Source organism: Mobula birostris, chromosome 7 (assembly GCF_030028105.1).
Source record: "Mobula birostris isolate sMobBir1 chromosome 7, sMobBir1.hap1, whole genome shotgun sequence".
NCBI lineage: Eukaryota > Metazoa > Chordata > Chondrichthyes > Myliobatiformes > Myliobatidae > Mobula > Mobula birostris.
The window spans coordinates 4,248,591-4,269,228 of record NC_092376.1 but is presented as its reverse complement, the minus strand read 5'-3'; the positions used below and the strand labels follow the sequence as shown (position 1 = coordinate 4,269,228).

The 20,638-nt window shown below is 44.2% G+C and overlaps 1 protein-coding gene across 10 annotated transcripts in view; it reads left to right on the top strand.

Annotated features, from left to right (window-relative positions):
• The window catches only part of LOC140199965 (nuclear mitotic apparatus protein 1-like), a 191,607-nt gene that overhangs the window by 105,209 nt on the left and 65,760 nt on the right, over positions 1 to 20,638 (top strand). For 8 of the 10 annotated variants that reach the window (XM_072262487.1, XM_072262488.1, XM_072262489.1 and 5 more), the window contains 5 exons: positions 216 to 330; positions 2,862 to 3,019; positions 4,288 to 4,402; positions 6,781 to 6,828; positions 10,472 to 10,589. In XM_072262487.1, coding sequence (XP_072118588.1) covers positions 216 to 330; positions 2,862 to 3,019; positions 4,288 to 4,402; positions 6,781 to 6,828; positions 10,472 to 10,589 — 554 coding nt within the window. The remainder of the gene's footprint in view (positions 1 to 215; positions 331 to 2,861; positions 3,020 to 4,287; positions 4,403 to 6,780; positions 6,829 to 10,471; positions 10,590 to 20,638) is intronic. The other 2 variants (XM_072262494.1, XM_072262491.1) reach the window with 1 other exon arrangement.

Here is a 20,638-nt window from a genome sequence, read left to right as displayed (position 1 = left end):
GACTGAAGTGGGTCTTAAAACCTATTACCACCTAACCCTAGGGTGAAAGGGAGAATGGGTTACCTTCCTAACCTTTCTTCAGCTTACATTGTCATACTGGTCACTCCACTTTGTTTTAACTCGTTGCTGTGTTTTGTCTCACCTTTTGATCGCCACCTCAAGAATTTGTGACAATGTTATAAGGAGATACCTTAATTCCGTGTTCACCTTCACAGCCTCCTCGCCAGTGGCCCATCTGCACAGCCCGAGCTCAGACGAAGTAATCTCACCGATGTTCTATGGGAAAGCTGGAGGGCAAAAAACCCAGTTTCTGTCATCCAAAGTTTACAGGTCAGTAGTGTAAAATGTTCCTGCTCATCAGACACACTTTGTATCTTGTCACAGTTACAGCCGGGGAGCCTGATACAATTCATAAGGATTTCTTTCATTCTTTTTCCTAGTTCAGGCTCTATTTACACTAAAGTAAAATACTGAAACTGAGAAATAATGCATCATGTGACCTGAAGCATAAGCACGGTTCCTCTGCAGATTTTTGCCTGTCGAGTTCGAGGATTTTGTCTATTCACGCAATGACTTTCATATATCAAATACTTTAGGCTTTTTCAATGAAGCATTGTTCAATACTTGGCATCAGACCCAAGGGAAAGCAGTTAGAGAGAGGTGACCACATTTAGTTGACATGCTTAGAGCGTGGAACTGTATAGTACAGGCTCTTTGCCCATAATGTTGTACTGACCTATATAAATATACTCCACCATCGATCTAATCCTATCCTCCTACTCAACCCATAACTCCATTTTTAAAGGACACCGAACTGTACAGGCTCTTCAACCAACAATGTTGTGACGACCTTTTAATCTACTGCTAGATCAACCTAACCCTTGCCCCTCTCATAGCCCTCCTGTTTTTGATTATCCATGTGCCTGGCTAAGAGCTTCTTAAATGTCCCTAATGCATCTGCCTCTACCACTACCCCTGGCAGTGTAATCTGTGCACCCCCCCATTCTCTGTGTAAACAAAATCCTACCTCTGACATCCCCCCCCCATACTTTCCTTTAATCATCTTAAAATTATTCCCCGTTGTATTAGCCATTTTTACCCTTGGAGAAAGTCGCTGGCTCTCCACTCTTAGCATCTTGTTCGCCTCTATTAAGTCACCTCTTATTCTCTTCCTCTTCAAAGAGAAAAGCCCGAGCTCACTCAACCTACCCTCAAAAGACATGCTCTCTAATCCAGGCAACATCCTGGTAAATCTCCTCTGCTTCCTCTCTAAAACTTCCACATCCTTCCTGTAATGAGATGACCAGAACTGAACACAATACTCCCGGTAAGTTTGTAGGAATGTTTTAAAGGAAGGTTTGGAGAAATTTGTGATCAAGGGTTAGGGGAGTGTTTAAATGTGCTGATTATTCCTCACTCTACCTCCTCCTCACTGTTGTAAGCAGCAGTTTCCCAACCAGTAATTGTCCTTAGCCGTTGTGATCTTCCACAGAAATACACACTTTTAGTTCTTTTCTACTTCCATCATCAACATAATTCAAAGGTTGAACTTCAATGGTCAAAGTAAATTTATTATCAAAGTGGGTGTATGTGTACGTAGTATAGTGGCTGCGTTACGCTATTACAGTGCCAGCAACCGGGATCAGTTCACATGGCTGTCTGTAAGGCTTTCCTGTGACTGCATGGGGTTCCTCCCACAGTTTAGCATCTCAGTTGGTCACATGGGTGTAATTGGGCAGTGCTTGCTTGTTGGGTTGGAGGAGTCTGTTACCATGCCATAAATATGTACCATATAGTTCTAAAGTTCAAAGTAAATTTATAATCGAAGTGCGCGTATGCTACCATGTACTACCTTGAGATTCATTTTCTGTCAGTATAGCGAAGCCCAAGCCAGATCTGTAACCTGCTACAATGGTACAATTTCCTTTTCTCAGCCTCCTCACAGCAGGAGAGGAATAAAGGACAGGTAACCGTGGTTTCCAGTCATCTCAAGCACCTCTCCACAGTGAAGGGCATTTAAAGTGCAGTCCCTGTTTAATGCACTGGGTATTTTGATCGGGTGCCTCATGAGGATTTCAAGATGAGTAGATAATACAAAGGAGCAAAATTGGGCCATTTGGTCTGGTCAAGTCTGCTCCTCCATTTCATCATGGCTGATTATTATCCCTCTCAACCCCATTCTCCTACCTCTCCCTGTAACTTTTGACACCCTAACTAATCGAGAACCTACCAACTTCTAAAGTATACCCAATGACGTGGCCCTCGCAGCAGCCCATGACAATGAATTCCACAGATTCGCTACACTCTGGCTAAAGGAATTCCTCCTCAACTCTGGTCTCAATGGACATCCCTCTTTTCTGAGGCCACGCCCTCTGATCCTAGACTTCCCCCGCTATAGGAAACATCCTCTCCGCAATCACTCTAAATAGGCTTTTCAACATTCAATAGGTTACAGTGAGATCCCCCATTCTTCTGACCTCCAGCATGTACAGGCCCAGAGCAATCAAACACTCCTATATTAACCCTTTCATTCCCAGGATCATTCTTGTGAATCTCCTCCGGAGTCCGGACCCTCTCCAAGGTCAGCGTATCCTTTGCTCACAATAGTCCAAGTGCGGTTTAACCAATGCCTTATAACAGCTCAGCATTACATCCTTGCTTTCTCATATGCTTTGCTTATACAGGCATTAGAGTGGCTCCATCTCTGGCAGTGGGTAAAGCATAGTGTTAGTTATCAAGTGGCTTTGGTTATACAGGTATTAAGGTGGCCATGTCTCTGGCAGTGGTTAAAGTAATGGACAGTACAGTGTTAGCTCTCAAATGCTCCATGCTGTACTGTTCTTTGTTCTTCTCTCTCGCAGTTGTGGACCTTCGTCCCCGACGTCACCAATGCGGGACTTCATGCAGACCCCGCAGGTGCAGGTGCGCCGTATGAAGAAGCAGCTGGCGGATGCACGGATGCTCCGCAATGATCTGGAGATTGAGCTGACCGAGGCTCGCAAGCTGATCACCGAGAAAGGTAACAGTTGGGAAACTATCAGTGTGGGATGTGGTCCCATTCTGTGTTTTGCCTCCATGCGCGTTTGAGAAAACGTGCATTTGTGAGCGGCACAGTAGCTATCAGAACCCCCATGACCCGGGGTCATTTCCTGCCACTATCTGTAAGGAATTCGTACATTTTCCCTGTGACCTTGTTGCTTTTCTCCAGGTGCTCCAGTTTCCTTTCCTCCCACATTCCAAAGACGTACGGCTTAGTAGGTTGTAGTAGGTTAGATAGCTACTTTATTGATCCCCAAGAAAATTACAGTGTCACAGTAGCATTACAAATGCATGGGTATAAATATTAGAAAAGAAGGAGAAAGAATGAAAACAAGTTACCACAAACAGTCTTAACAGGAGGGGACATCACTTCCCTGGCTATAGATTGACTCATTATAGAGCTTAATGGCCCGAGGATAAGAATGACCTCATATAATGCTCTTTGGAGCAGCACAGTTGTCTTAGCCTATTACTAAAAGTGCTGCTCTGTTTAGTCAAGACGGCACACAGAGAGTGAGAAACATTGTCCAGAGTTGCCAGGATCTTCCGTAGGATCCTTTGTTCTGCTACAGCCTCCAGTGTGTTCAGTTTGATTCTTATATCAGATCCAGACTTTCTAATCAGTTTATTGAGCCTGTTGGCATCACCTGTGTTGATGCCATTCCCACCACTGTATCTCTAAATTTAAAAAATAAAAGGCAATTGTAGGTTCAACCCCAGCCCCCCGCCCCCCCCCCCCCATTCAGTTGTTGCATTCTGGCTCTGTAGCTGCTGAGAGACTCTCGGATTTCCTGTTCCACTCAACAGCGCAGATTAGAATGGACCTCATTAATTTGAGATTAGAGTTGACCTTCCTTGTGTGCTTTTAGATTTGAACCAATTGCTGTGAGATTGAAGTTACCTTATTAGAGTTGTCCTTGTCCTCGTTGGTGTGAGATTAAAGTCGTAGCCAAGACTCGATAAGCATGTCAGCTTTCCTTCCTGAGTGTTACCCTGTACTCAGTAAGTGGCACGCTCCCCTCTGGTTTTGAAATTTCTTGCTCCAAGTTCCACCCCAGGGATTGGAGCAGCAGGTCTCAGCTGGCCCTGACGTGCCTTTCGTTCTCAGTGCGGACGGAGTTGAGCCATCAGTACTGGTCTCTTGCCATTGCATGCACGTTGAAACACGTTGAGGGCTGATGCGTTCAGAACGGCACGTTGGATGTCAGAGCAACATAACACTCTCCTGATTTTGTTTCCCTTCACCAGAAACAGAAGTCTCCATCTTGCATCAGAAGGTTGATCGTCTGGTGAAATTAACGGAGAGGCAGGCCACTGAGGAGCAGCCTGATGAACTCGGCAACCTGAGGGAAAAGTGTGAAAGGTATTCATAAGCTCAAGGTTCTGCACATGCCGGAGATCCAGAGAAACATGGAAAATGCTGGAGGAGCTCAGCAGGGAATAAACAGTCCCAGAGCCCAGACCCTTCATCAATATCTGAGGAATTCTCTGACCCAGGAGTTGTCCTGATGTAGTGTCTCAGCCCGAAACATCGATTGTTTATTCACCTCTGTAGATGCTTCCTGGCCTGCTGAGTTCGTCCAGCATTTTGCATGTGTAGTGGTGCTACCCTTTGCTGGAGGCCATTAGCAGAGAAGTCCTCACTAGCCTGACAGGGTTGAATGGAGAGGAGCTGTGCGTCTTCGTTGGAGCAACCGTAGATGTAATGTCCTAGATGTCTACATCGTTGGTGCAGCACTGTCTGTGGCTCAGTGCTGCAAGGCGAAGTTGGTACAGAAGCCAGGACCATAATATGGAGAGCAAATTGTTGCCCATGTAGCAGGCTTCACCTCTCCATGCAGCTGATGAAACAAAAGGAATGGCAGATACTGATCGAGTTTGGCACCATCGTTGCCGTGGTAGTTGGCAGTCAGCATTGAACTCGATGTAGGATTCCCTTAGGGACTCCAGCTCCGGACTTTTCCTCAGGATTTACTTCCTGCAAGGCTAAAGAGGTTTAAGATCAGTGTTTTCCTTCTAGCTGACCGGCCAGCCACGGCTAATGAGCCTCACCCATCTGGCTTAAGTAACTGGTTTTAAGGTGCCAGTAACCTGCCTTTGTGTTTCTCATGTCAATAGAAATTGTTTCGCTGGGCTTAGTCGCTAAGCCACACGTGAAAACCAGGAGCTGGACTTGGTAGTCCAAGGCTATTTAAGATGCACACCATCGGGAGGATTTAATAGGCAGTGGGACACTGGGAGTTTATCCCCACTACCCCTCCAGCTATAACACTATAACAATGCTTAAGGAGCAGTTGAGGAGTTAAGTCATAGAACTGAGCTGTTTCACACAAGCTCATAGAGTCACAGAGTGATAAATAGCAGCCTTTCAGCCCAGCTAGCCCATGGCAATCAGGGTGCCCATCCAGCTAGTCCTGATTTCCTGCATTTGGCCCATGTCAGTCCGAGCCCCTCCCCTCCATTTACTATCCAAGGGCTTCTTAAATGATACTGTTTTACCTGCCGCTACCACTTCCACTGGCAGCTCGTTCCATATACTCAACACCCTCTGTGTGAAAAAGATGGGTCTCAGGTCTCTTATAAATCTTTTCCCTCTCTAGACCCTCTAGTTTTGGACTCTTTTACCCTGGCTGGGGAAGAGACTTTTACCATTCAGCTCTCATAATTATGCCTGTCATAATTTTAAACACCTCTATAAGGTCACCCCTCATTCTGCATTCCAGGGAATGATGACCTGGTCCTGGCAATATCTTCTCTGCACTCTTGCCTGTTTAATAGGGTGGCCAAAACTGTACACACTACTCCAGGTGCAACTTCACTAACATCTTGTACAACTGCAGCATAACGTCCCAACCACTGTACTCTGTGTTTTTCCATCCTGCTTCGTCTCACCCATTTACACATATTTCTTACACTCCTGTCTCCTTTTAAACATAATGCACATTGTCTCAAATATTCCCAATAGTGATTGGATTTCTCCATGAATTTCACTTAATTTCTTAGTAACTATTGCTTATTAGAGGTTTCAGTGTCTGGTCTTGCCCACAAGTGGAAATGTTTTCTGTCTAACCAAACACGTAATTTCTTAAGACATTGTCATGTCACTCTTCTGGTATTCAGGGGTGCCACTGGCAGTGGAGTCCTCAGTATCTGTTCACATCATTTTACAGATGTGCGGTAATGAACATCCTAACAAGTTACATCACTGCATGGTACAGAAACTGCACTGCGGTGGGCAGGAAGGCTATTAAAGCCGGGGGTCAAAACTGCCCAACCGACACCAGCCTACCTGCCACCAAGGACGGGTATACAGAAAGGTGCTGGAGGAAAGCCAGCAGTATCATGAAGGATCCCACCCACCCTACCCTTGTCCCACTCCCATTAGGGAGGAGGCTATGTAGCATCGACAGCAGGACTGCTGGACTCAAAAACAGTTATCTTCCCCAAGCAACACCTCCACCACTAACCATCCCTCCACATCCCTAAGCAGCACTACTTTATCATTTCCTGTCATAGTCACAGTCCTATGTTGAGCATCACTTTATGGACATACAGTCATTCTATGTATATAAGCTATCTTTTATATTTGTAATTGTTGTGCTTCTTTAATAGTGTGTTCTTTATCTTGTGTTTTTGTTTATGCCCTACCGGATCCGGAATAACAATTATTTTTTCTTCTTTACACTTGTGTGTTGGAAATGACATTAAACAATCTTGAATCTGATTGATTTGAATGGAGAGGAGAGGAGTTAAATCAGAGAAATGGACTGTTGCTGATCAAGTGTTCAGGTGAATCTGCAGAATTTATTGCCACGGATGGCTGTGGAGGCCAATTCATTGGGTATATTTAAAGTGGAGGTTGATAAATTTTTGATTAGTCAGGGCATCAAAGGTTGCCGCAAGATGCAGGAGAATGGGGTTGAGAGGGTTAATAAATCAGCCATGGTGGAAAAGACTCGATGGACTGAATGGCCTAATTCTGCTCCCATGTCTTATGGTCTCTATTTTTGGAGTGAAGTCCCTTCTTTTTCAGACTTTCTCGATGTTTAAATCTTCTTTTGGAATTATTCCACCACATTTTTCTGGAAAATCAAAATCGGAGTTTTCAAAATGAAGCAGTATCTGTATTCCTGTTTCCACAAATGAGGCTTGACCTGCTGAGTGCTCCCATCATTTTTAGTTCTTGATTTGTATACTTTCCTCATTTGGCAAATTTTTATCAAATTGTTTGTCATTGCCACAGGTACCGAAGTCCAGTGAAAAACTTTGTTTTGCCTGCCATCCACACAGATGGTTTCATTGCACCGTGTGCTGAGGTAGTACAAGGGAAAACAATCACAGGATGCAGAATAAGGAGTTACAGTTACAGAGAAACTGCGGTGCCGGCAGACAGTAAGGTCCAAGGTCATGTTGTGTAAGAGTGAAGTCAAGAGTACATCTTATAAAACCATAGGACATAGGATCAGAAACAGGCCTTTCAACCCATGTAGGCTGTGCCAAACAGTTGTTCTCTGTAGTCCCATGTACCTGTCCAAATTTCTTTTAAATTTTTGTGTTTGATGGCTCTGGGCTGTATTCACTGGAATTCAGACAAATGAGAGGTGACCTTGAAACCTATTGAATGGTGAAAGGTCTTGATAGAGAGGATGTTCCTATGGTGGGAGAGTCTTAAGACCAGAGGACACGGCCTCAGAATGGAGGGGCATCCTTTTAGAATGGAGATGAAGAGGAAATTCTTTAGCCAAAGAATGGTGAATCTGTGGAATTCTTTGCCACAGGCAGCTGTGGATGCCAAGTCTTTATGTATAGCTAAGGCAGAGGTTGATAGTTTCTTGATTGGTCAGGGCATGAGGGTATACGGGGAGAGGGCAAGAGATTGGGACTGAGGGGAAAATTGGATCAGCCATGATGAAACGGTGGAGCAGACTTGATGGGCCAAATGGCCTATTTCTGCTATATCTTATGGTCTAGATGTTGAAATGGAATCTGCATCCAGCATTTCTGTTCACATCTCATTCCACACTCTCACCACCCTCTGAGTGAAAAAGTTCCCCCACATGTTCACCTTAAATCCAAAGGGTTTCTCCAGTTATGTTAGTGGGAAAAGGATAGTGAGGGATAAAATTGGATCCTATCTACCTCTGATGCTACTTTAAAAGAATTATGGACCTGTATTCATAGGTCCCTGTGTTCTCCAGCACTCCTCAGTGGCCAACCATTCACTGCGTAAGTCCTACCCTAATTGGTCCTCCCAAAGTGCAACACTTCATATTAAATTCCATCCACCATTTTGCAGCTGTGATAAGGTACATCAATGGAGGGCTTTAGACTACTATTGAAGGGCACTGTTAAACTGATGATTAGATTTTAAGTTCCCTGGCCCCCACCACTTTATTTTCACCATGGATGTTCAGTTCAGTCCCAATATACCTCCATCCACCACCAGGAAGGTCTCAAAGCTCTCCACTTCTTTTTGGATTCCAGACCTAACCAGTTCCCCTCTACCACCACTCTCTTCCGTCTAGCAGAATTAGTCCTTACTCTTAACAATTTCTCCTTTGGCTCCTCCCACTTCCTCCAAACTAAAGGTGTAACCATGGGCACCCGTATGGGTCCCGGCTATGCCTGCCTTTTTGTTGGCTTTGTGGAACAATCCATGTTCCAAGCCTATAAGTGGTATCTGTCCCCCTCTTTTCCTTCGCTACGTCGACGACTGCATTGGTGCTGCTTCCTGCATGCATGCTGAGCTCGTTACTTCATTAACTTTACCTCCAACTTTCACTCTGCCTCAAGTTACCTGGTCCATTTCCAACACTTCCCTCCCCTTCTTGATCTTTCTGTCTCTGTCTCTGGAGACAGCTTATCTACTGATGTCTACTATAAACCTACGGACTCTCACAGCTCCTGGACTATTCCTCTTCCCACCCTGTCTCTTGCAAAAATGCCATCCCTTTCTTGCAATTCCTCCGTCTCCGCTGCATCTGCTGTCAGGATGAGGCTTTTCATTCCAGGACGAAGGAGATGTCTTTCTTTTTTAAAGAAGAGGCTTCCCTTCCTCCACCATCAACTCTGCACTCAAATGCTTCTCCCTCATTTCACACACATCTACTCTCACCCCATTCTCCCGCCACCCCACTAGGAATAGGGTTCCCCTTGTCCTTACCTACCACTTCACCAGCTTCTGGGTCCAAACATATAATTTCTCCGTAACTTTCACCACCTCTAACGGGATCCCACCACCAAGCACATCTTTCCCTCCCCACCTCTTTCTGCTTTCCGCAGGGATCGCTCCCTACGTGACTCCCTTGTCCGTTCGTTCCCCCCCCCCCCCATCCCTTCCCACTGATCTCCCTCCTGGCACTTACCCTTGTAAGCGGAACAAGTGCTACACATGCCTTACACTTCTTCCCTCACCTGGGTCAGCTGGGGTGATATCTGCATCTGGTGCTCCCGGTGCGGCCTTCTATATTGGTGAGACCCGACGCAGGCTTGGAGACACTTTCGCTGAACACCTACGCTCTGTCCACCAGAGAAAACAAGGTCTCCCAGTGGCCACACATTTTAATTCCACGTCCCATTCCCATTCTGATATGACTATCCACGGCCTCCTGTACTGTCAAGATGAAGCCACACTCAGGTTGGAGGAACAACACCTTATATTCCGTCTGGGTAGCCTCCAACCTGATGGCATGAACATTGAATTCTCTAACTTCCGCTAATGCCCCACCTCCCCTTCGTACCCCATCCCTAATTTATTTATTTAATATATTTTTAATTTTTCCCCCTTTTCTCTCTCTTTTTTCTCCCTCTGTCCCTCTCACTATAACTCCTTGCCTGCTCTCCACCCTCCGGGCTCTCCTCCCCCTTCTCTCTCTCCCCAGGCTTCCTGTCCCATAATCCTCTCCCTTCCCCAGCCTCGTATCCCTTTTGCCAATCAACTTCCCAGCTCTTAGATCCATCCCTCCCCTCCTGTCTTCTATCATTTTGGATCTCCCCCTCCCCCTCCTACTTTCAAATCTCTTACTATCTTCTTTCAGTTAGTCCTGATGAAGGGTCCCGGCCCAACAAAACGTCGACTGTACCTCTTCCCATAGATCCTGCCTGGCCTGCTGCATTCACCAGCATTTTTTTTGTGTGTTGATTAGATAAGGAGGACTCAGTGTCATCCTACAGTTATTCCACTTGAATATTTCGCCTTTCACCCTTAACCTATCTAGTCTCACCCAGCCTCAGTGGGAAAAGCCTTCTTGCATTTGTCCTATCTATCTCCCTCAGGGAATAAACTTTTGATTGCAGGAGCAGGGGAAGAAAGGCTTCTGGCAACTATCTGTAGTGTTATTTGGAGGAATATATTTTCCAGTTACTAGTTTAACTGTGCAGTTTTCCTCTCGGAGGCATTGTGTATTTATTAGTTTTTACTTGCTCTCTGCAGTTTATTGAACAGACTGCGTGATACTCAGAAGCAGAGTCAGGATCTGAAGACCGAGAAAAGTCAGATGGAGCGAAAGATCGATAAACTTGAGGAGGAAAATGGAAACCTCTCGTACAAGGTAATTGTCGGTAACACCTTGTACTGTACCTGACCCTTGCAGGGCTGAAGCTACCCACCACGTTACATGCTGCGTCTGGGGTGAAAATGAAACATATCACACCCTTCCCAACCTTGGTATCATGTAGTGATTAAGTATCTAAACATCTCCTGTACACATACTTATCCAAATGGCTTTTAACTGTTGCTAACCTGCCTGCTTCAACAACTAATTATAGGTTCATTAAAGCACGACAGCTCCGAAACAGACCTTTCGTATCACTGCCAGAAAATGTAGGAGTAGAATTAAGGTTATTCAGCCCATCGAGTCTGCTACGCACCAGACTGGTTTTCTGTCTAGTCCCGTGCTTGGACCCTGTCCATCCAAAGCAACACACACAAAGTGCTGGAGGAACTCGGCAGGTCAGGCAGCATCTGTGACGAGGAATAAAGAATCAACGCTTTGGGCTGAGACCCTTCATCAGATCTCACAAGTTTGAACCTATCCAAGCCTACATCCTCCTCTTCCACTGCAGCTCATTCCAGGCCCACACTGTCTCTAAGTGAAGAAGTTGCCCTTAAATATCCACCTTTTACACGTAACCTGTGACCACTAGTTGTAGTCTCACCCAATCTCGGTGGAAAAGACCTGCTTGCATTTACCCTACCTGTGCTCCTCATGGTTTTGTAAACCTCTATAAGATGTAAATAACGCTAATTTCTAATGCTTTTTCTTTGTCATCTAACTGTATCTCTCATCATCCAGACTTCTGGCTTTGATTACCTTGCCTCTTTCAGCCAGTTGGAATAGATCTAAGCTGTAACTAGATCGTCTCTAATGGTCACTAATTGTATGATTAGTTTTCCCTACTGATCCACATCACTGGCACCAGTCTACTCACCATCAAGGACAAATATACAGAAAACTGCCTGAAAAGGGCCAGTAACTTCATGAAGGATCCCACCCACTCTGCTTTTGTCCCACTCCCATCAGGGAGGAGGCTATGTAACATCCATGCCAGGACCACCAGAGACAAAAACAGTCACTTACCCCAAGCAGTAAGGCTGATCAACACCTCCACCCACTAACCCACCCCTCCACACCCCTAACCACCACTACTTTATCATTTCCTGTCAGTCACCTTTTGTACAGACACTCCTGTGCCTAGTGTCACTTTATTGACACTCAATCTATCTATGAATATAAGCTATAGAGTTATAGAACACCACAGTACAGAAACAGGCCTTCAACCCACGCCAAACCACTAATCTGTCTTGTACCTGGACCATACCACTCCCATCCATGTATATATCCTAATATCTCTCAAATGTTGAAATGAAACCTGCATCTACCACTTGCACTGTCACCTCATTCCACTCTTTCCTCTGAGTTAAGGCGTTTCCCCTCTTGTTCCCCTTAAACCTTTCACCTTTCACCCTTAACCTGTAACCTCTAGTTGTCTCACCCAACCTCAGCAGAAAAAGCCTGCTTGCATTTACTCCATCTCTACCCTTAATGATTTTGGATACCTCCATCAAGTTTCCTTTCAATATTCTATGTTCTAAAGAATAAAGCACTAACCCATTCAGCGTTTGCTATAACTCAGGTCCTCAAGTCTTGGCAACATTCTTGTAATTTTTTTCTGCACTCTTTCCTGTAGGTAGGTGACCAAAGTTGTACACAATACTCCAAATTAGGCCTGTCAAAAGTTTTATACAATTTCAATATAAAATCCCAAATCTTGTCTTCCTCAATGTCCATCATACCCCCAATCTTCCAGATCGTTGATAAACAACAGACCCAGCACTGAACCCTGCAGCACACCACTAGTCACAGACCTCCAGTCAGATAGGTAGCCATCTACAACCACTGTTTGGTTTCTACTGCAAAGCCAATGCTTAATCCAATTTACTACTTCATTTTGAATGCCAAGCCGCTGAGCCTTTCTGACCAGCCTCCCATAACGGATATTGGCTTCATTAACTTTCCTGGTAACTTTCTCATAAAACCCTATAAGATGGTTAGACACAATTTACCACACACAAAGCCAATTTGACTGTCCTTAATCAGTCCATGTTTATCCAAATATTCATGCGTCTGGTTTCTTGGAATATCTTCCAGAAACTTTCCCACTACTGATGTCAGGCTCATCGGCCTATAATTTTCTGGCTTATTCTTTGAGCCTTTCTTAAACAATGGAACATTAGCTATCCTCTAATCCTCCAGTATCTCATCTGTCGCAAAGGATGTTTTAAATATCTCCACTAGCGTCCCAGCAATTTCTGCACTGGTCTCCCACAGGGTCCAAGAGAACACATTGTCAAGCCCTGGGAATTTATCCATCCTCGTTTGCCTCAGGAGGTCAAACACCTTCTCCTCTGTAATCTGTACAGGGTCCATGACCTGGCTTCTGCATTGCCTCAAATTTATAGACTCTGTAAATACAGATGCAAAAAAATCCGTTTAAGATCTACCACATTTCTTTTGGCTTCATGTATTGATTACCATGCTGATCTTCCAGAGGACCAGTTTTGTCCCAGGTTATCCTTTTGCTCTTAATATAATTATAGAAGCTCTCAGGATTCTCCTTCACCTTGTTTGTTAGAGCAACCTCATGCCTTCTTTTAGCCGTCCTGATTTCTTTCTTTAAACGTTTTCTTGTTTTTCTTCTACTCCTCGTACCTTATTTGTTCCTGCCTGCTAAGCAGTTCCTTCTTTTTCCTAGCCAGTATCTCTCAAAAATCAAGGTTCCTTAAACCTGATATCCTTGCCTTTTATTCTGACAGGACCATTCAAACTCTGTACGCTCAAATTTTCACTTTAGAAGACCTCCCACTTACCAAGCCTACTTGTCCCAGACCATACTTGCCAGATGCTTTCTGGTACCATCAAAATTGGCCTTTCTCCTATTTAGAATCTATATTACCTATTTATGTTTAATGTTTTTTTAAATTTATTATTGTGTTCTTTTTTGTATTGTGATCTTTTCTTTGTGCTGCATTGGATCCAGAGTAGGGAATATTTAGTTCTCCTTTACAATTGTGTACTGGAAATGAGATTAAATAATTCTGAATCTTGAATCTTGATCTATCCCCACACCTGTCAGGGAATGAATCTAACCCTAAGGTGCAAGGCATCTGGCTTGAACACATCTCAGCTTCCCTAAAACAGATAAAGGTAAAAATTAGCTTTATTTGTCACATGTACATCCAGTGTCCACTGTACTGTCTACCTCCTATACCTAATGCAGTGGCCACTGAGTGTATGTTCTTGGTCTGCTGCTGCTGTAGCCCATCCCCTTCAAGGTCTGACGTGTTATGCTTTCAGAGATGCCCTTCTGCACACCACTGTGGTTATTTGGGTCACTGTCGTCTTCCTGTCAAATTCATAGTCATAGTAATACTTTATTGATGCTGGGGGAAATTGGTTTTCGTTACAGTTGCACCTTAAATAATTAAATAGTAATAAAACCATAAATAATTAAATAGTAATATGTAAATTATGCCAGGAAATAAGTCCAGGACCAGCCTATTGGCTCAGGGTGTCTGACCCTCCGAGGGAGGAGTTGTAAAGTTTGATGGCCACAGGCAGGAATGACTTCCTATGACACTCTGTGTTGCATCTCGGTGGAATGAGTTTCTGGCTGAATGTACTCCTGTGCCAGCTTGAACCAGTCTGGCTGTTCCCCTCTGACCTTGCTCATTAGCAAGGCATTTTTGCCCACAGAACTGCCGTTTATTGGATGTTGTTTTCTTTTCACACCATTTTCTGTGAACGCTAGAGACATTTTTGTGAAAATCCTAGAATAGCTCTTCCCCTCCGCCATCCGATTTCTGAATGGACAACCAACCCATGCACACTACCTCACTATATTTTTTTCTTCCTCACTTTTAGCACTTCCTGTTTAATTTTTGAATATATATTTACTGTAATTCTGTTTTATTTTTATGTATTATACTCTACTGCCACCAAACAGCAAATTTAATGACGTAGTTCAGTGATATTAAACCTGATTCTGATTCAATGGCAACTGTGGAGAGCCACAAATTACTGCCTCATTTTGAAACTCTGCTCTTGGTTTCTTCATTCAACCCACAATGAGTCAACAAAGACTTTGACATTAACCAACCAATCAGCTTCCTGCTGTTGTGTGATGTCACTGGGGTCTTAAAGTTTTTCCTTTGCAAGTGGCTGATATCACCGCCTCTGGCCTTGGACCCTGGTAAGTCAACACCCCTCAGCATTGGTTGTGTTGCTTTAGAGTTTGGTTTTAAACTTACTAACCAGTGGGACCTTATTTTAAATGCTTCACCACTGAAGTATATCTACTGCATTATAATCTAATGTTCAGGAGTGAGATTGATTATAATGCAATATAGAAACATAGAAAATAGGTGCAGGAGTAGGCCATTCGGTCCTTCGAGCCTGCACCGCCATTCAGTATGATCATGGCTGATCATCCAACTCAGACCCCGGTACCAGCCTTCCCTCCATACCCCCGACCCCTTTAGCCACAAGGGCCATATCTAACTCCCTCTTAAATATAACCAATGAACTGGCCTCAACTGTTTCCTGTGGCAGAGAATTCCACAGATTCACCACTCTCTGTGTGAAGAAGTTTTTCCTAATCTTGGTCCTAAAAGGCTTCCCCTTTATCCTCAAACTGTGACCCCTCGTTCTGGACTTCCCCAACATCAGGAACAATCTTCCTGCATCTAGCCTGTCCAATCCCTTTAGGATTTTATACGTTTCAATAAGATTCCCCCTCAATCTTCTAAATTCCAACGAGTATAAGCCTAGTTGATCCATTCTTTCATTATATGAATGTCCTGCCATCCCAGGAATCAATCTGGTGAACCTCCTTTGTACTCCCTCTATGATAAGGATGTCTTTCCTCAGATTAGGGGACCAAAACTGCACACAATACTCCAGGTGTGGTCTCACCAAGGCCTTGTACAACTGCAGTAGTACCTCCCTGCTCCTGTACTCGAATCCTCTTGCTATGAATGCCAGCATAGCATTCGCCTTTTTCACCGCCTGCTGTACCTGCATGCCCACTTTCAATGACTGGTGTATAATGACACCCAGGTCTCGTTGCACCTCCCCTTTTCCTAATCGGCCACCATTCAAATAATAATCTGTTTTCCTGTTTTTGCCACCAAAGTGGATGACCTCACATTTATCCACGTTAAATTGCATCTGCCATGAATTTGCCCACTCACCTAACCTATCCAAGTCACCCTGCATCCTCTTAGCATCCTCCTCACAGCTAACACTGCCGGCCAGCTTTGTGTCATCCGCAAACTTGGAGATGCTGCATTTAATTCCCTCATCTAAGTCATTTATATATATTGTAAACAACTGGGGTCCCAGCACTGAGCCTTGCGGTACCCCACTAGTCACTGCCTGCCATTCTGAAAAGGTCCCGTTTATTCCCATATACACTGATATACATCAGTGGTGAAGTATTTAAAATAAGGTCCCCTTGCTTAGTAAGCTTAAAACCAAAACTCCAAAAAGTTTTAAGTTGATATTTTAAACTTTTTATTAATATTTTTTATTCTTCTTCTTAAATCCATCACCCCTACTTGGGCTTAGGCTGCCAAAAGCAGCTCATCAGAGTCCTGTGCCCGAGGGCAGTCTTTCAAATGCAAGTGTAGCCCAATCTGTATGTTTTCCAGGTGAAGATCCTTCCTCTCCCGGGGATGAGGTCTTTGGAGCTTCTGTGGCTCTGAATTTTTACAGGGTAGGGTTACTAGCCCCATGCCAAACCCTCCTTTCACAGTTGGATTTGGGGCCATTCATGGCGGAGTTAGTGTTTTCTATAATGTCATCAAAATGCTTAAAAATATATAAATTTTAAATGCTAGGGCAACACCTAAATCTGAGTTATGAAACAATGTCCATGTTATCTGTAGTCCACGTAAATTTTGCCCTGATCTAGAACTGGAGGTCATAGGTTAAGGGTGAAAGTTGAAATATTTAAGGGGAGCTTGAGGGGGGATCGCCTTCACCTAGAGGCTGGTGGGAATGTGGAAGGAGCTGTCAGTGGAAGTGGTGGATGTGGGTTCGATTGCAACATTTAAGAGAAATTTGGATAGGTATATGCATGGGAGGGGTGTGGTCCAGGTGTGGATCAATTGTACTGGGCAAAATTACAGTTCAGCACAGACTAGGTGGGCTGAATGGCCTGTTTCTGCACTGTAGTATTCAATGAATCTGTGACTATGAGTGAACCCAATGCAAGAATCAGATTTATTATCATGACATAGGCTCTGAAATTTATTGTTTGGTGGTATCAGTACAGAACAAAACATAAAAATCACTCCAAGTTAGAATAAGTATATAGATAACTAACTAACTAACAACGGCTAAGAGGAATAGCGAGATGGTTGGGGGGTGGGAATCAAATTAAAGAGGCTAGGCGAGAGGAGGTTAGTTCACAACAGGGGGATGGGAACGAGTGCAGAGAGACAGAGGGGTGTAAAGTGAGGGTGGAAGCAAAAAGTACTAAGAAGAAAAGTAAAAGTGGCAGGCCGACAAATCCAGGGCAAGCATTAAAAAGGGCCACTTTTCAACATAATTGTATAAGGGCTAAGAGAGTTGTAAAAGAGCACCTGAAGGCTTTGTGTGTCAATGCAAGGAGCACTCGTAATGAGGTGGATGAATTGAAAGCGCAGATTGTTATTAATGATTATGATATAGTTGGGATCACAGAGACATGGCTTCAGGGTGACCAAGGATGGGAGCTCAACATTCAGGGATCAATATTCAGGAGGGATAGACATGAAAGAAAAGGAGGTGGGGTGGAGTTGCTGGTTAAAGATGAGATTAACGCAATAGAAAGGAAGGACATAAGCCGGGAAGATGTGGAATCGATATGGGTAGAGCTGCATAACACTAAGGGGCAGAAAACGCTGGTGGGAGTTGTGTACAGGCCACCTAACAGTAGTAGTGAGGTCAGAGATGGTATTAAACAGGAAATTAGAAATGTGTGCAATAAAGGAACAGCAGTTATAATGGGTGACTTCAATCTACATGTAGATTGGGTGAACCAAATTTGTAAAGGTGCTGAGGAAGAGGATTTCTTGGAATGTATGCGGGATGGTTTTTTGAATCAACATGTCGAGGAACCAACTAGAGAGCAGGCTATTCTGGACTGGGTTTTGAGTAATGAGGAAGGGTTAATTAGCAATCTTGTCATGAGAGGCCCCTTGGGTAAGAGTGACCATAATATGGTGGAATTCTTCATTAAGATGGAGAGTGACATAGCTAATTCAGAAACAAAGGTTCTGAACTTAAAGAGGGGTAACTTTGAAGGTATGAGACGTGAATTAGCTAAGATAGACTGGCAAATGACACTTAAAGGATTGACGGTGGATATGCAATGGCAAGCATTTAAAGATTGCATGGATGAACTACAACAATTGTTCATCCCAGTTTGGCAAAAGAATAAATCAAGGAAGGTAGTGCACCCGTGGCTGACAAGAGAAATTAGGGATAGTGTCAATTCCAAAGAAGAAGCATACAAATTAGCCAGAAAAAGTGGCTCACCTGAGGACTGGGAGAAATTCAGAGTTCAGCAGAGGAGGACAAAGGGCTTAATTAGGAAGGGGAAAAAAGATTATGAGAGAAAATTGACAGGGAACATAAAAACTGATTGTAAAAGCTTTTATAGATATGTAAAAAGGAAAAGACTGGTAAAGACAAATGTAGGTCCCCTACAGACAGAAACAGGTGAATTGATTATGGGGAGCAAGGACATGGCAGACCAATTGAATAATTACTTTGGTTCTGTCTTCACTAAGGAGGACATAAATAACCTTCCAGAAATAGTAGGGGACAGAGGGTCAGGTGAGATGGAGGAACTGAGTGAAATACATGTTAGTAGGGAAGTGGTGTTAGGTAAATTGAAGGGATTGAAGGCAGATAAATCCCCAGGGCCAGATGGTCTGCATCCTAGAGTGCTTAAGGAAGTAGCCCAAGAAATAGTGGATGCATTAGTGATAATTTTTCAAAACTCGTTAGATTCTGGACTAGTTCCTGAGGATTGGAGGGTGGCTAATGTAACCCCACTTTTTAAAAAAGGAGGGAGAGAGAAACTGGGGAATTATAGACCAGTTAGCCTAATGTCGGTGGTGGGGAAACTGCTGGAGTCAGTTATCAAAGATGTGATAACAGCACATTTGGAAAGCGGTGAAATCATCGGACAAAGTCGGCATGGATTTGTGAAAGGAAAATCATGTCTGACGAATCTCATAGAATTTTTTGAGGATGTAACTAGTAGAGTGGATAGGGGAGAGTCAGTGGATGTGGTATATTTGGATTTTCAAAAGGCTTTTGACAAGGTCCCACACAGGAGATTAGTGTGCAAACTTAAAGTACACGGTATTGGGGGTAAGGTGTTGATGTGGATAGAGAATTGGTTGGCAGACAGGAAGCAAAGAGTGGGAATAAACGGGACCTTTTCAGAATGGCAGGCGGTGACTAGTGGGGTACCGCAAGGCTCAGTGCTGGGACCCCAGTTGTTTACAATATATATTAATGACTTGGATGAGGGAATTAAATGCAGCATCTCCAAGTTTGCGGATGACACGAAGCTGGGTGGCAGTGTTAGCTGTGAGGAGGATGCTAAGAGGATGCAGGGTGACTTGGATAGGTTGGGTGAGTGGGCAAATTCATGGCAGATGCAGTTTAATGTGGATAAATGTGAAGTTATCCACTTTGGTAGCAAAAACAGGAAAACAGATTATTATCTGAATGGTGGCCGATTAGGAAAAGGGGAGGTGCAACGAGACCTGGGTGTCATTATCCACCAGTCATTGAAAGTGGGCATGCAGGTACAGCAGGCGGTGAAAAAGGCGAATGGTATGCTGGCATTTATAGCGAGAGGATTTGAGTACAGGAGCAGGGAGGTACTACTGCAGTTGTACAAGGCCTTGGTGAGACCACACCTGGAGTATTGTGTGCAGTTTTGGTCCCCTAATCTGAGGAAAGACATCCTTGCCATAGAGGGAGTACAAAGAAGGTTCACCAGATTGATTCCTGGGATGGCAGGACTTTCATATGAAGAAAGACTGGATGAACTGGGCTTGTACTCGTTGGAATTTAGAAGATTGAGGGGGGATCTGATTGAAACGTATAAAATCGTAAAGGGATTGGACAGGCTAGATGCAAGAAGATTGTTCCCGATGTTGGGGAAGTCCAGAATGAGGGGTCACAGTTTGAGGATAAAGGGGAAGCCTTTTAGGACCAAGATTAGGAAAAACTTCTTCACACAGAGAGTGGTGAATCTGTGGAATTCTCTGCCACAGGAAACAGTTGAGGCCAGTTCATTGGCTATATTTAAGAGGGAGTTAGATATGGCCCTTGTGGCTATGGGGATCAGGGGGTATGGAGGGAAGGCTGGGGCGGGGTTCTGAGTTGGATGATCAGCCATGATCATAATAAATGGCGGTGCAGGCTCGAAGGGCCGAATGGCCTACTCCTGCACCTATTTTCTATGTTTCTATGTTTCTGGGACCTTTCCAAAATCTGATGGCAGAGGAGAAGGTGGTGTTCTAAAATGTTAAGTGTGGCTCCTTCATGCTGCTGTACCTGAAACCTAGATTGTACAGGTGTCCCCCGCTTTTCAAACGTTCGCTTTATGAAACCTCACTGTTACGAAAAATATCAGCGCGCGATAAAAGGCAGCGCGCGCCCCAAGCAGCCACTCTCCCCCGGATTCAGAATGGCATTGCTTTAACACGTGCCTGTGAGCAGCCGTTTGCAAGATGAGTTCTGAGGTATCGGAAAAGCCTGAAAGAGCTCGTAAGGGTGTTACACTTAGCGTAAAACTAGACATAATTAAGCGTTTCGATCGTGGTGAACGAAGCAAGGACAAAGTGAGTTTGGCTTGTGGAAGCTGACAAAGATGATGTTGAAGAGGTTTTGACATCCCATGACCACGAACTGATAGATGAAGAGCTGATGCAATTGGAAGAGGAAAGGATAACAATCGAAACCGAATGCAGTAGCGAAATGAACGTGAAGCAACTGCGTGATATTTTCGCTGCAATGATAAAGTACGA